The 16,358-nt window shown below is 52.0% G+C and overlaps 1 protein-coding gene across 1 annotated transcript; it reads left to right on the top strand.

Annotated features, from left to right (window-relative positions):
• The first annotated feature begins 2,143 nt into the window (after window positions 1–2,143).
• DUSP5 (dual specificity phosphatase 5) lies at window positions 2,144–11,498 on the top strand. The gene is made up of 4 exons (XM_052677402.1): window positions 2,144–2,691; window positions 6,335–6,477; window positions 8,044–8,263; window positions 9,936–11,498. Exons 1-4 carry the CDS (start codon window positions 2,298–2,300, stop codon window positions 10,334–10,336), a joined length of 1,158 nt encoding a protein of 385 aa, XP_052533362.1. The 5' UTR covers window positions 2,144–2,297; the 3' UTR covers window positions 10,337–11,498.
• Window positions 11,499–16,358: the final 4,860 nt, after the last annotated feature.

The following is a 16,358-nucleotide window of genomic DNA, read 5'->3' as shown; positions in this document are numbered from 1 at the left end:
ATGGTGATGATGGATCAATAGTTGGACTAGATGATCTCAGTGGTCTTTTCCAGCTTTTATGATTCTGCAAGTGCTGTATGGAGGTGGGAGTTCCCTGGGTAAGGCAGAGGTTGCTGAACGGCTCAGTGCTCTCCATACATAAGAATGCAGCACTTTCCCCTTTCTTGCTGGGAGCACCTGTCAAACTAAGGGGCAGATCCAGCAGGGAAACATGTCTGTGTCTGTCTGCATCCCCATGGCTGCTTGCACACCCACAACAGCAGCCCTCTATGGCTCCCCATCCCCAAGCACACGAAACCATAGAGGTGGCAGGCCAGGAGTCAGAGGCTGGGCATCAGGGTTGGGCATCCAGCACCCTGCTGCAGGAGGAAGCCTCACACTGCTGCTGTTCGCCTGCTTATTTTCGTCTAATAAAAAGGTGGGCATGACTCACTCCATTAAGAAACAAAAGCAAAGCTATAATCTGCTGAAAGGCGGTTGTTTGGAGGCTCAGTGTTAGGTGTGAGAAGGGAGGAAGGTCAGCTGCAGGTCACATCCCGATACAAATACACCCCATTGTCACTTCAGGTCCAACACCAGAGCTCTTCCCCAGGGAGTTGAGTTTCTGAGCATTTGCCCCCTCCTTCAGACCGGGGCTGGGGAGAATATCTTTCCCTCCCACCTCTTCCCGTGTCACTGGGGTTTTCTGGGAGGAAATGATGCTCACTGCCAGCCCCCTCCTTCCTCCAGAGAGGGAGAAGCGCTTGCATTGCCCACAGCCCCTCCATGCACCGGGACACTGAGCAGCTGGGCTGTACTAGGGGAGCAGGGGGGAGTGGGACTGGTTTTCTGTCGAGGTGGCAGGAGCAGGGCTGAGGGCAGGAAGCAGCCTGTGCTCACTCTGTGCTGGAGGTTCTTTCTGCATGACCAGAAGCAGAAGCCCCCAGCTATTAATCATAGGCTGAGCAAGGAGGGGACGGCATGAGGCCACAGTGAGAGCAGCACCCACACTGGGACCAACACCTGCAACCACCCACCAGCTGTCTGGTGTTCTACCATCTGACAGTCAGTGATGTAGAGCAGGAGGGTCGGGTTAGGGGGGCCCAGCTGGGGGCCGCATGGGTTTGAAAGAGGAAGAAGTGGAGGTGCTTCGAAACTGCTCATGGCTTTGCTTCCCATCAGCTCGAGTATTTTTCCTTGTGCAGTCTCCTTCATGCATCTGTGTTACTGCTGCAGGCAGTTTGGGGCAGGGTGGCACTTCCTGCCCGTGGTGGAGGTGAGCATATTTCAGGGCAGCATGCTGAATAATAACAGAATAATAACAGCATGCTGCTCCTGGATGGCTCCACTGCGACCTTGCCTGGCTGCCATGAGCTTGGCTGCAGCGCAGCCTTTTGCCCGACTGCTTCCAGGGATTGCCACTTCTCTCTTTGATTCATAAAACTCATCTATGAGAAAAGGGAAAGTGCTGGATTTCCTAATTCTGTGTATCAGAGTGATGACCTCGGGCCACAGCAGCAGGTTGTGCTCTGCTGCGTTACTCTTCCTCGGGTCTGTGGACACAGTCCTGCAGCCTACACCTTTGCTACAAGCAAGGGGACATCAGATCCCCAAACAGACACCACTTTTCCTGACCCCATTCCCGTTCATCCCCTTTTTGCAGTTCATTCATTCAGCACAGCAGCACTTCCCACCTCGCCCAGAGCTGCCTCCTGCTTTGCTGCCGGGCTGCAGCCCCGATGGGTCCTTGCTGGTGGTGACACACATAGCGGGGGGAAGAATAAAGGGAACTGAAACCCACTACAGCCCGGTGAGAGAAAGCTGCCCCGGTGCTGCCCTCCTTCCTCCCCCTCTTCCTCCTCCTCACCCCCCTCCGGCTCTCAATCACGGCTGAGGAGGGGGAGGCGATGATGCCGATGACGGGGCGAGGCTCAGGCCGATGACTGGAGAATTTTTGCGGCGTTTTTCAGCTTCCTCTGCCTCCCGAACTGACTAACGCCGGCCGCTGCGGGGAGGGGAGCGCAGGGGAGGGGAACCCCGCCGGGGGGCGGAGCGCGGGGCGGGAGATGCCCATATTTGGAAGGCGGGTGCGTCACTCCCCTTATATGGGCAGTGTCGTCACAGCCCGGCCTCCCATTCATATAAATGCCCGCTGGCGGCAGCCGGGATTCCCTGCTCTGGCTCGGCGCGGTGCCTCCATCCCTCCCGTCCCATCCACGCGTAGCGGCCCTGCGGCTCTCGCGCCAGCACCGGTAACCCTCGGGCCGCTCTCCCGTCCCGGGCAGCCCCGCCGCGGAGGGTCTAGCACTGCGGCCGCTATGAAAGTCACTTCCCTCGACTGCCGGCAGCTGCGGAAGCTCCTGCGGAAGGAGCCCTCCCGCTGCCTGGTGCTGGACTGCCGGCCCTACCTATCCTACTCGGCCTCCTGTCTCCGGGGCTCCCTCAACGTCAACCTCAACTCGGTGGTGATGCGGAGGGCCCGCGGCGGGGCCGTGCCGCTCCACTTCGTTGTCCCCGACGCGGCCGCCCGCTCCCGGCTGCTGCTGGGCTCCGAGGGGGCGGCGGGGGCGGCCCGTCTGGCGGCCGTCGTGGTGCTGGACCAGGGCACGGGGCACTGGCAGAAGCTGAAGAAAGACAGCACGGCGCAGATCGTTCTCAACGCGCTGCTCTCCAGCCTGCCCGAGGCCGGGGCCAGGGTCTGCTTCCTGAAAGGTGAGGGGGCGGCGAGGGGCGGCGTGCATCGGTGATGGGGGATTTGGGGGATCGATCCCCGGAGCCCTCCGGGCAGCGGCCCCTTCCCCACTCGCGGTGTTAAACTGCTTATAGGTGCGGGGCAGGGAGGTAACGCCGGGATTTCATTTCTTTTCCACCCACTGGAGGTAAATACCGGATAGGCTTCGCGGGCTGAGTCCAAATACCTTTCCGCTCACCCCCGCCGCGCGTTTAAGAGGAGGATGGAAAGCGAAGAACATCAGGGAAGGAGAACAAAAGTTGGTATCGAGGGAGCGGGGCTGCCTGGGGAGCCAACCCAGCCTCAAGAGCCGCTCGGCCGCCCGTATGGGAAGCAACACCGGGGCCGCAGCTCGTAGCCCAGTACTGGGGGTCGCTCCTTCGTCCGGAGGTGTTGGGGATGTGCCTCCCCAACATGTGCAGGCAGGGGAAAGCCAGAGTTGCAACTGCGGGGCTCATCAGGGGGTGCGAACACCGCCTTCCTCACGTGCTTTATAGCCTTCGGATTGCGGTTTTTGTTTTTCTTCCGTGTAACCCGGGGGTAATAAAACAATAAAAACCAGCAGCCTGCCCTTTCTCCCGTCCCCTCTCCGTTTCGCCCGGCAGCGCCTTTGTCCTTTTGCCCTCTTCGCATCCCAGCCCTCCCCAATCCCCTGGCAGCGCGGTGTCGATCGGGGGGCGCCGAAAGGATTCCCAAAGAGCACCCAAATCGCGGCTGGAGGAGAAAGTCCAGCGATAGCCCTTAAATTCTGTTGTGGACTTATTAAGCTTTTTATCCTAGCAGGATTTCTGCTGCATTTTGGTGGTTTTTTTTTTTTTTTTTTTTTTTTTTTTTTCCCCCCACCCAGTTTGTGCTTCCTATGGTGAAGAGAGCCCAGAGGGCTTCACCACTGGGCAGAAGCAACTCCAATATGGGGGGCCTGGTACCAAGCAGGAGGGAGATGCAGGGCAGTTTTCCACCACGCTGGCGTTGCCCAGTTACCCACAGATGCTGCACCCCTGCAGGCACCAATTCTGCTGTCACAGGGCAAGGATGCTTGTAGCATGTGGGACTGGGCAAAATCCTATGGGACCCCATTAAAACAAGGGTGAGGAAACATCTCCAAGGTTACCCTGGGAAGTGTGTGGCAATCCAGGAGCTGAATTAAGCTTTGCTGACTCCAAGCATGTTGACTGAGCCTCAGGATGGTCTTTCCCTCCTATGTCCTAGCTCCCCACTTTGAAGTGGTGGCTGTGGGCAGTTTGAATGGGGTGGAGTGTTGATGTAGGCTCCGCTTTGCATCTTTCGTGTATTGCAAAGCCTCTTTCTTGAAAGCCTGCTGACACGAGGCTGAAAAGATTTCCCCCTAGCAGAGCACAGTTTCCTCTCACCTCTCTAAGAAGTGTTCTGGGTCTCAGGACCAGCAGCCCACAGCTCTGGTGTGACTCATTGCCGGAGCTGCTGATTCACCGGGGCTGCAGACCCCCAGGAAGCTGTGGTGGTGTGGGGGACATAGGGTGACACCGGGGACATAAATCACCCTGCAGCAGCGGGTGCTGTGCAGAAAATAGTGACCTCTAGGCATCCTGGCAGTGGCTGTGCTGCCTGGTGTGTGTGTTTGGCCTCTGTACACAGAGTGCTTGTCGTGGGTCAGCTCAGCCCCAGCAGGGCAAGGGATTGCGTGGTAGAGGAAGAAGGGCTCACAGAAAGATAAAACAGTGTATGGTCCCCTGGTGTTGACAGGGATTCTGTTACTTATTGATTAAAAATGAAAGCGCAGCCCCACTCCCTGTGATGAGCAATGAAGTATTTGCAGAGATGACCTCAGGGAAGCTAGGTTGAGAGGAGAGGGGAAAGAAGAGATTGCTGGAGGAGGGGATGAGAGGATGACTCACCGTCAGAGCGGCCTGCAAATATCCTGATCCCCGAGGCTTGCAATTAACCATTCAGTGGCCGCATGCTCTGCTGTCCCAGAGACATGGGGAACACACATGCTGACTTGGCTCACATATATTTGTGTTCATTCAAAAGCGGAAACAGCACAGGGTGTAAATGGGGATAATGGCTACTCCTATGGACTGAATGTATTTTTCCTTTGCGAAGGCGGTGGCTGAGGGCAGTGGGAAGATAAGGTCAGCCATGCAAAACATCAGGATTTAGAAGCCCATTCTGTGGGAAGGCAGTGTGGGATCAGGCAGTCGGGAGAGTTTCTCATGTTTGTTGGCTCTTCCACCATGAGGGCTATCATTTCATCAGCCCCCTTCACGTTCTTCGTGGTCACACTGCTGCTCAGCCTGTGCTGGTTGAGTTTGGCTGGGGTCATGGGAGGGAAGGTGTGGGTGGTGTGAGTGCCAACTGCACGCAAAGCCACCCTCGTGCCCCCAAGCATGGAAAACAGCTTTTCATCGCGCCTAGTGGGCTTCGAACCGTGCTGTGCTCTTGCAACGCAAGGACCCACGGCGAGACTGAGTGGGTGACAGCAGCACGTCATTGGTTTGAGCACACATCTGCCCAAACATCACACGCGTATGAGGCACCGGTGTGCGGGGCCACAGTGTCAGAGGTGGAGGCAGTGGGCAGCGCAGGCAGCGGGGCTGTGGGTGCGCAGAGCCACAGGGCTTCCTTTGTTGCGAAACCGGGCCCCGATCGGGGCGCACGGCAGCACCGCTTATCAGGGCAAAGCGGTGGCGGATTAATGAATCACACTGCAGGCCTTGCTTGCACAGCCCTGTTTACCTGGCGGTCACGCTCCAAAGGGTTATTGAATTTTCCTGTAGAAGAGCTCTCTGACAATTCGTTTTTGCTCTGAAAAATCACAGGTGGTGGATGCACGGCACACAGCTGACATTTCCAGGCTGTTTCTGCTACCTGACGTATTCACGTTCAGTTTGATGAGCGTATTCCTAGCCTGGAAATAGGCAACCGTTTAGCTGAGGACAAACTTTGAGTAACGGTGTAATAATAGGATTAATTCCTTTTCATTAGCGGCGTGCTGAATGTAACGAAGGCAGTACTTAACCATGCACAATCGCTCATGTGGGGCCATTGAGCTGTCAAACGCTGTCACAGGATTTCATTAGATTTTATAGTGGTTATTTAACAGATTGGTTTCAGTGGGACTGTCTTCATTAATTTGCTGTCTCATGCGTGGTGGTGATCAATGATGCGATTGCAAGCGTTCTCCTCTTGTGCCCGTGTCCGTTTAGGAATGCAAATACAGTGTTTCTTGGGCTGTCCCAGTGCATGCAGTGAGGGTGGGTTTGGGATGAATTCCGCAGAGCTCTTCCTCCAGCACTGGCAGCAGTGTGTGTGTGTGACTGGAGGAGGGAGCTCAGTCCCTGCTGAACAGAGGTTAATGTTTGCTGGACTCAACAGACCTACATGCACTAATGGTTTTCATCTCTACCCACCGGGTTTTATCAAGTTAATAATTGTCAGCAGTATTGGAGGTTTTCCTTGGGTGCCCAAACCTCTCAAGCAACCCCACTTCATCACTAGGGACAGTTTTCTAACCAACCCTGGCAACAGCACTGCAGCACTGACCCACTTCATTACCGGCACCGAGCCTCATTTCTCCTCCACTTTAATTAAACCACTTTTCAGAGGTGCTAACATCAGTGTTTCTTTTTTCCCCTCCTTCCCCAGGGGGCTATGAAACCTTCAATTCGCAATATCCTGAGTGCTGCGTGGATGGGAAGCTCATTTCCCTGGAGAGGAGTGACGTGGAGAGGAACCTCATCAGCCACTGTGAGAAGCAGAGTGCCAACCACAAGCCTGCCTATGACCAGGTGTGTGTCACCAGGGCCACCTCCCCATCAATCTCATACCACCAGCTGTTTCTGTCCCAGCTTCACATCTCATATGCTCCAAAGGCAGGAGCGTGTAAGAGTATGTGGTGCGTGGGGTTAGTGTTATTTCTGTTCCTGCAGCAAGAAATAGGTGTGTTTTGATCACAAAGCCCATTGCAATCAGAGAGTCATAGAGCTGTTTGAAGGGACCCTTAAAGGCCGTTTGGTCTAAATTCTACATAAAACTGAACAGGGACACCGCAGCTCCATCAGGTGCTCAGAGCTGCATTCAGTCTGACCTTGGGTGTCTCCAAGAACAGGGCACCACCACATCTCAAGGCAGCCTGTGCCAGTGCTTCACAACACTTAACGTAAGAATCATTTTCTTTATAGCCAATCTAAAATGGCTCTAGAGAGGCTGGCGAAGGAGCTAACAGCTCTGGAACTCACTGACATCCCACTTGCCTCACCAACACAGTGGCACAGGGCATGGTGATGGTGGCCCTTATGCTGGCACAGGCTGCCAGCAGGTTGTCCCAGTCCCTGTCCCACGTGTCACTAAAGTTCCTTGTCTGTGCCGCTGGCCAGCATCACCTCCAGCTGGCTTCAAAATGAGGCAGCAATAGGAAGTACAAACCCTCTTCAGCCCAAAACTGCCCTGAGGGTGCATTCACCGCGCAGCCAGGCAGCTCCAATGCTGGCTGTGAGCAGCGGCCCCCTCCCAGGGGACACCAAAGGGGCAGGGAGAGGTATGGGGCTGCTGCTTTCCGGCAGATGGCCCTGGGAGGCCCTGTGGGGTTTCCGTCGGAAGTCACCGTGCTCCCACGCCCGCCCCCAGGGCTGAGGAAGATGTGTGCCCCCAGATGTCACCCTGTGGTCTGGCTGCTTCTGGGTGTCCCCAGAGCGAGCCCCGTGATGCAGGTGGCTCCTGGCTGTCCCCGGCAAATTGCACAGGGCAGCAGGGGTTGGGGGTTCGTAAGATGATTTCTCCCCCCTGAGGGCTGGCAGCAGCACTGTGCATCATGGAAATTACCTGCCACCCGCGTCTGTCAGGCGGTGGCTTTTCTTCATGGTGTCGTCACCCGTTTTTTTTTCACATTCTGGGGAAGGAGGAACTGAGATTACATCTTGCAGAGTGGGTGACTATGTGGTGACGCAGGGGAGGGGGTGTCACCTGCCCCGGTCCTGTAGTTGCAGTCACAGGGGTTTTACTCTGCCATGGGGCTGAGCCCCACTCTAGGACCCTTCCTGATCTGGGCCACCCAATGAAAGCACTTTGGGCCCTCCTGAGGGGCAGGAAACATCCTGCACATGAGGGGCTGGTTCCAGCTTCGTACCTCGCAGATGTGGATGAGAAAATGAAAAGCTGCTTCCTGCGTGGGCTGTGCCAGTGCAGTGATTCACTGGGCAGCAGCGCTGGGTCCAAAGCCATCATGGGGAAAGGTGGGAGGCTGGGGAGCAGGCACCCACATACGCTCCCTTGCATTTTTCCCTGCAACATCAGGACTCAAATCACCATTGCAAAGGCAGTGTCAGAGTTGCATGTTCTTGCTCCTTCTCTTCCAGGGTGGCCCGGTGGAAATCTTGCCTTTTCTCTACCTTGGTAGTGCCTATCATGCTTCCAAGTGCGAGTTCCTCGCCAACCTGCACATCACGGCCCTGCTCAATGTCTCCAGGAAGAGCTCTGAGTCCTTTCAAGACCAGTACTGCTACAAGTGGATCCCTGTAGAGGACAGCCACACAGCAGACATCAGCTCGCACTTCCAGGAGGCCATTGACTTCATTGGTAGGTGCCCTGGGTCCTCAGCTTTCCAGGTTCTGAGCTTCCCTAAGGGAGCCAACGGCTTCTCAAAGAGTGCTGCGTGCCCACAGCAGTATCCAAGCCCTCATAGTAGGGCCACAAGTCAGAGGCTCAGAGGTGTGGGGGGGGAAAGGCACAAAAATACAGGGGGTGCTGGTTGCTTGATGCCATCCAGCCATTTCCAACGGGGCTGCTGGAGATAATGGGTAACTCAGAGATCAAACTTATGTTGCTGCCTTTTTTGTGTGTTCCAAGATGTTATTGTGAAAGTTCAAACATGTTCATCAACAGCTGCCCCAGCTAGGGGTTTTCAGCAAGGAAGGGGCACTCACAAGGTGTTGGGGAGGATGAGGAAGGAAATACCTCCTTCCGATTGTCACCATGCAGATAAGGCAAGTGGGCTACTCAGCTTTGTTTTTCTTTCCAAAGCGAGTTCCAGATTAGCGTTCTTTGACGCTGCAGATAGAAAAACAAAGCAAATCTGATGTAAGAGTGCCCTCTAAGACCTTTCTCTTCCTGCTAAAGGACTTCTCACAATTTTCAGGGAAATGATAATTCACTTTTGTCACATTCCTACCCCCTTCTGATAGTTGTTGAATCACTTGAAAATTTCCCCAAAATTTTGAGGATGATTTCAGTTTTCACTTTCTTTAAAGACTGTGTGGTGTAGATGCTGGAGGTGACTCAAATCCGTGTCTTCCTTTTTATGTACAGCAGTTAAATATAACTGGTTCTGGTGGCACCAGTCCCCCAGTAGACAAAGACAGGCAAATGATAACTTGCTCAGCTCTATGCTGTTCCAGTGCCATGCAGCAAGCACCACACTCTGTGCATTTCTCCATAAATTGGAGCTTGAACATATTGCTCGAGGCAAGAGACCAGAGGACATCTATTTTTGAACTGCATTTTAGTGTGGAAAGGGCTTATTTTAAGCACGTTCTCTGTAATCTAATAACAATCGTTGTGTTGTGTGAGTAACCACAGAGGCTCCCTGTTGTGTAAAATGGGTGCTTTGCATAAGCTTTTTATATCCTGACTTAAGTCCAAGCATCCTTTAGCCAGGCTGTAATTAGCAGCTGCCCGGCAGTCCTCATGTGCTTTGTTGTACGGCCCCAAGGCCCCAAGGACTCTGCCCAAGGGTGCCACCAAGGGTCCCTCCTAGGATGGCTGATTGCTGCCAACCCACCAAGCAGCAGGACAGATTTGGATTTTAAAGAGGAAACCCTGTTTTTCTAGCAAAGCTGATGAGAGGAAACTCTCTGCAGTTCTTGCCTTTGAAATACGCAGTGGGGTAAGGGCTGATGCTTTGAGCCACAGGTAGTGAAAATGCAGGAATAGCAAACACAAGCACTGCCCAGATATCTGGTGTGTCACAACACTCTGAAAAGCAAATTGTAGCAGAGGAGAAACGGCACCTGGGAAACATTTCCCTAAAACTGGAGGTGGGGCAAAATTGGGATCCGCAGATCCCGAAACAATGTCAGCTGGGGCTGAGCTTCATCTTGGGCTGGGTTTTGTCCCTCCTGTCTTTCTCCATGCCACCTTTGGCACCCAAAAGCAGAGGGTCCTTGCTGATGGATTGGCTTCTGGACACGTATCCCAGAGTCTTCTCCAGCCCCGACAACAGCTGATGTCCGCATGACTTTCTGTTCCTTAGATTATGTCAGACGAGCAGGGGGCAAGATCCTGGTGCACTGCGAAGCGGGGATTTCACGCTCTCCCACCATCTGCATGGCGTACCTCATGAAGACAAAGAAGCTGCGCCTGGAGGAAGCCTTTGACTACATCAAGCAGCGCCGGAGCCTCATCTCACCAAACTTTGGTTTCATGGGACAGTTGCTACAATATGAGTCAGAGATCCTGTCTTCCACCCCCAGCCCTCCCGTTGCCTCGTGCAAAACAGAAGCCGCCTCTTTCTTTGCAGAAGAACTGACGTTAGGCAAAAATTTTGAAGGCTCGTGTTTCGCCTTCCCTACCTCAGTGCTGAGTTCCGTGCCCATCCACTCCCCTGTCCACTCGCTGAAGCTCAGCCCTATGACGGCTTCTTCATCCTGCTGAACGCCCCGGAGCCCTCAGAGCCCAACTGTGACCCTAATGAGAATATTTCATGAACGTGCAATAGAGAACCTCACTGACTTAGTCTGAGGTGGTCCTCGTGGGTGAAACTTCCCATACTCTGACTGTGAGGCACAAGTGGCAGGTTTTCTGAACTTTTAATGTTGTTTTGTGAGGTGGTTTTTTTTTGTTGTTGTTGTTGTTTTTTAGAAGTACTTTTCTAGGTTTTTATCCAGAGTGTGCAGCCACTACTGTATTTCCAGATTCCTGGGGAGCAATGAGAAATCCATTTCAGGTGTTCTCAGTTCCCACTTTCTTCCCTTCTTTATTTTTAAGAAGAACCTTATTTAAAGTTTCAAGCAATAAACAGCAGCAGTGGGGGGAAAAACAAAATGGGAAGCTCCTCTTGCACCTGAAGAGATGCGTTTCCCCAGCTTTGCTCCTCCCTTGTGCCCTGTTTCAGGGAGCAGAGTGCCAGGGCAGCAGGGCTCTCTGGCTGCCGTTGTGCATCCAGGTGAAAATCTGCTGTCCTGGGCTCTATGGTGTCAGGTACTGACCTCAGTGTAACTGGAGACCAAAAGGACCGTGGATCCCTTCAGGTGTGACATTTCCTGTACTCCTGCACTTGCCTTTGTACTCGGCATGCTTTTAACTGAAGCCGAGGAACTTAAACTATCAGGCTACCCTGCTGAGCTATTTTAGTCCCATCTGTTGTTTAAGAATGGCCCTAGAATACTTGAATGTTTCCACAACCCTCAATCGAGTTACTTCCCATCAGATGACACTGTTACTGCTGGATTTTACACCAAAAAAATAAGATGAGCTTGGCTTTTTGGTCTCTTCCCAAGCATTTCTGAGATGCGTTGTGTGTGGTAAAGTGGTCTTGTCCAGTGTTATGTGGCTTGCTTTGTGCGTGGTCACCTCCAGCCAGCCTTCATCTGTGAAATCTGGATTCACTGCATTGAGTTTTTGTCTGCAGGGAGCTCGGAACAAGCTGCCCTCTTTGTCTGTTGACCTTTTTATCTTTTTTTACATGTAATACATATGGGAAACGGCAATAATTTCCAGAAGATCTCGTGAATGTGAAAGAAAGTCTGCAACAGTTTTTATGGAGTGTAAAAAATAATAATGATAATAATAATAAAAAAAAAAACTGTGAGGAAAAGCGAGCTGTTTGTCATCCTTGAGTGAGCCGGAGCTGCAGGAGTGCTGGTGCTGAGGGAGGCCAGCTGAGCACCCCACAACAGCAGCATGGGGTGGGAGGAGGGCAGCGCCGCTGGGAAGGGCCCCAAGGTGCAAGTCTATGGGGGGAGAAGGTGAGGGGGAGGATTTTTTTGATCAGAATGACATGAGTCATGGTGGCGTCACTTCCCAACGGCTGGGCAGGCGCTTCTCTTTTGATTCATGCATCTTTTATATAAGATTTGCCGTCTCGCTGAAGACGAAAGCCTGCAGTCAGAACAGCACAGCCCCCGCTTCCGCTTCCTGCCCCGGCACAGGCGGAAGGGATGCTGTGCCCCAGGCTGGGTGACAAGGCCGTGTAGGTCCACCAGCCACCTGCTGCTGTCACGCCATGGGCAGGGCAGGCAGCCAGCCTGCAGTGCTCACCTGCCATCAGAGATGTTCTGGTTTCTTATTTTTTATTAATTAAAAAACAAACAAACAAAAAAAAACACTTGAAGCCCAGCATCTGGGCCATTTCTCACACTTCATCTCAGCTGGAAGTTCTTCACCTCTCTCTGGCTTATCACTGTGGCATGTTTATGACCCATATCTACGCTTTTGGGTTGACATCTGTGCCCCTTGGGGTTAATCCCTTTATAACACCCTCTGACAGCAAATCTCACAGGTGAGGAGCTGTCACCAGAGCCTTGGCTTTCCTTTGCACGTCCTCAGGAAACTGGAGCACAAGAGCCTGCATGTGAAAAGGTGAGGTGACTGATATAATGGAGTAAGAGCAGATCAATTCATTTTCTAGAAGACCAGTTTGCTTCTAAAGGCTGAAACTGGTGATGCTTCAAGCACAGGCAGTGCCCATTAAGGGGCATTGCTGGCAGAGCTGAGTGCAGCAGCTAGAGGAGCTCACAGGCCAGGTGGAGCAGGCAGGTAATTAGCAGAGAGGGAAGGCAGCTGCTGGGTATGGAGAGAGGCTCTGCTGTTGGGCTGCAGTGATGTGTTGGTGGATGCTGTTGGCAGAGGGAGGTGCTCAGCTGGGGTTCTGCAAAGATGGAGAAAGGAACCTGAGGCAGAGGTGCTGCACCTGGCACTGGAGCCTGAGGTCTTAGCTTCTGCCCAGCTTTGGTTCCCCTCTGCTTGGCCCTGACCTGCATCTTCTCCCTGCAGGCTGAAGGACCTGCATCTATGTAAGTGTTTCCTTCTGGGCTCTTGCTGGCATTTCTTTTGCTGTGTGTCAGCGTTAGGGTGGGACCTCATGCCCAGCCTCATGGATATTTCTTCCCTGAGGACACTTTGCAGCTATCCTGTCGCAGGGTGTAGGGAGAAGGGCACCCCTGAAAGTGCTTTGTGGGTTGAATGCTAAGCAGATTCACCCGGCTTGAGCCAAGGGCTTCTGTAACCTTGGTGGGCTTCTGTTTTGGGCACCTGACTCCTGGGGTGAGTGTTCAGATCAGACAGATGGACACAACCCCAGGCTAGCTGGGAGTGCTAGAGCTGAAGGACAGGCTGACTGTGCCTCTCAGGTAGCTGGGCCTGGAGAAGGGATGTCAGAAATGAAATGCTGATGGTTTGGTAGAAAATAGGGACTTAAGTAACCCTAACGACAAGGTGGATGCCAAAGCAGTGTGGTTTTTAGACATCTGAAAACATAAGGGAAAGATGTTGTACGCTCAGGCGAAGCTTTGATTAGAGCTCTTCTCTTATGATCCCTGAGTCAAAAAAGACGAGAAGAAATAACACAGCACAAGGGGATTTTTTTAGGTACTGCTGCCCATGTAACTTCTGGGTCAGGGCTGTGCTGAGCTGTGAACATCACTCATCTTGCTCCACTGATGCCCAATGGTGCTCCCTTATGTCCTGAGTATTCTGGTGTCATTCAAGAGCTGACTCTGCTGCCTGGTGTGGGCATGTATTGAACAATGATTGTGCCACTTAGCTTTAGTCCAGAGCTTTCTAACTTGCAAAGAGCAGCACTGTTGCTCATTCCATCTCTGCTTTGCTGCCTTTCCTCTCTGTCTCTGAGACAAACAAACCTCTGAAAAACCTGCCACAAAGAAAAAATATCTTGATGCTTTCTGTGGTGGCAAATCAGACTGTGAAAAGATCTGGGGTGGGGGCGGACGGGTGGGTGTTGTCCTCAAGTGTCCCTGTCTCTGCTTTTAGTCCTCGTGATTCCTGGTGGGATTTGCAGCCAGTGCTGTTTATGAAGACTTCTCCAAACAGCAGAATCTATCTTGTGGCAGAATCTGTGCTTTGCCACATACACTGTATGTAGCTCTCCTGAACTCCTGGCCGCACAGATTGGGGGCATGGATTTAAGTCTGACCCATCACACTCAAGTAAAAATCGCCCACTTGTGTGCCTATGTTCAGACCCTGAGCACCACTGGGTCAGCACTGCTTCTTAATTTTATCCTTCCTGGCGATGGGATTTTCAGGAAACGAAGCCTGAATGAACAGGGCATTCCACAGGCATTGGTATTTGTGTGTTAAAAACAACACTTGCCTTGCAGGGAAGTCAGGGGACCAAATGTGCCCCATTACAGGGCTGAAATAGGGGAAGCTGCAGGTGGGGTGGATCTGACCCTTCGTCTCCACTTTTCACAGCTCTGTGCTAATTGAAGAGGAGATGAGGTGCCAGCTCACTCTCTGGAAAGAAAGCAGCAGGAACCAATTTCAAGAGCCACATAAATATGGAAGTAGGATTTTTTTGGCGTGGGAGGTGTTGCCAGCACCACACATTACGGTTCCTTGGCTTTATCACACCGTAGGCTTTTATCGAGACATGAGTAAGTTCTCTAAATAAGGAATATGAAAATAGCTTGTGAAATAGGTTGAGTCATCAGAGAAAATCAAATGAAGCTTTGACATCAGGGCCTCAGTTGTAAAGTCCTACTGTGTTCTATAGTTTGCATTATAAACTATGGAGTCATTTCAGTCTGTTTACTTCAGCTTCAAAATGCAAAGCACTCTGCCATCTCCCTGACTGTCAGCCTTACCAAATGGGTGCATTTTTCTGCTGCTGGTGGTGCTGCTCCATCTCCTGCCCATGAAAACTTGCAGAGAATGTAAAGGTTACTGAGAGAAATGGCTTCTGTGGCTGGAGCTGGGATGCTTGGCAATTTTTTTAGATTCCTCTTGTTATTAAGGAGGATTTATGGCCCCTAGATATCCTTTTCAAGTACTAGCTTCCCTCGTGGAAGTCCCTGGCTGTTGTTTGTAGCTTCTGGCAATCCGGAATTGGAAAGAGGGCCATTTTCCATGCTGTGTTTTACTGAACTACTCACATTAGTAAAGTTATTTACATGAGTAAGAATTCATCAGGCTTAAGCCTCCAAATGAACCGACGGTGTAGTTTTTCATCCCTTCTCTCCCTATAAATGGAGGTTTATTTCTGTCACACAGATACTCTGTTTCTGAGACTCCTTTGTAGAACAGACTGTGGTTGCTAGTGAGTCATCCCTCCTATTAAATTGCCCCTCCATCATGAGCTGCCTGCAGGCGGTGCTCGGAAGTCCATTGACTGCAGCAGGAGGATGGCTCCCAGACACAAAGGGTGCTGGATCGAGCCCTAGGTGAATTTTTATTTGAAATCTGTATTTTAATGAACCATTTGTTCTTATTGGAGCTAGAATCGCTACTGCGTTGGAATGGAACATTGAGGTCTACAGGACTAAAACTGGGACAACGGGTGTATCCTACCTACTATAATGCCTCCAGTCATGTTAAGTCAAGTTAACTGGAAAATCAATTGACATGAATTCCAGCATGACCATTTGCTGCTATCCAGCTGAGCCCAGAGAGCCTTGCCAACAAGAAGCAGATTTCTAGCAGGGATAGAGTAGAGCTATGCATGTTCATCTCCTAGAGATGCTTTCCACCCGTGGTCTCCTTGGCAATGTTCGTGTTGCCCCAGGCAATTACTGTGGCTAACAGACAGCCCAGGGGTCAGGTGCTGTGGGCTGGATGTGGGCTTTGCCCTTGGCTTCAGAGGGCGAGTGATGTAGTTGGCTCTGTGCACCTCTGCTGGTACAGTTATTATTTGTCAAATCCTAAACAAAGTGAGAGGGACCTGAACTGACCATGCTGACCAAGAGGATCCCTGTGGTACACATAAAAGGATTGTAGCAGAGAACTGTTTTTTCCTCATCAAAGCTCATTTCTCCTGCAGAGAATGTTACTGCTCTGCTGCTACAAAGCAGATCTTTGCTGCTGTGGCTCTGCTCATACAAGAAGCTTTTTGCTGCTTGAGTTCTTTCTAAGCCTTTCTCGCAGGCTTACCTGTATGTCTCTGCCTTCTATCAGGTATAGTGATATCGATCTCATCCTGAGGAATGCATACAGCTTTTTTCACATGTTTGCAGCGCACTTTTGGGCAAAGGATGCCCGAAACACAACACAAAGTCTTGTTACCATGATGTATTTATTGTATTTTGTGGTTAGGAGGCCATCTGTTCTGTAGTACGTATTTGTTTTTTCCTTAGGCTGTAACGTTGCACTTAGTTAAGACCAACTAGAGTGAGGAGGGAATGATGGCAGCCCTGGGTGAGTGACAAGAAATCAGTGCACTACAGAGTGCTAAAGCCATGGCTCAGATCTCTGAATGCAGCTGCACAGAGCAGATGGCTTTCTGGTCAGCAGCGCAACGGATTGCATGCAGGCGGTTATGCTGAGAGAATCGTTCAGGGGCCACTGGTGGGGGAGCAGGGTGTGCTGTTCTGAGTGCTGCCAGATGACTCTGGACAGGTGGGATTACCAAACCCTGCTGCGAGTGGGCTTGCTTTGCTGGGCATGTCTGACATCTGAGGGGAGGTGCATGAGTGTGGGAAGGCTGGGAAGGAGGGGAGAGC

Source organism: Tympanuchus pallidicinctus, unplaced genomic scaffold (genome assembly GCF_026119805.1).
Source record: "Tympanuchus pallidicinctus isolate F22 unplaced genomic scaffold, pur_lepc_1.0 scaffold16, whole genome shotgun sequence".
NCBI classification, from domain to species: Eukaryota; Metazoa; Chordata; class Aves; order Galliformes; family Phasianidae; genus Tympanuchus; species Tympanuchus pallidicinctus.
Note: the sequence above shows the minus strand (reverse complement) of the source record. Positions and strands in the feature narration are given on the sequence as shown.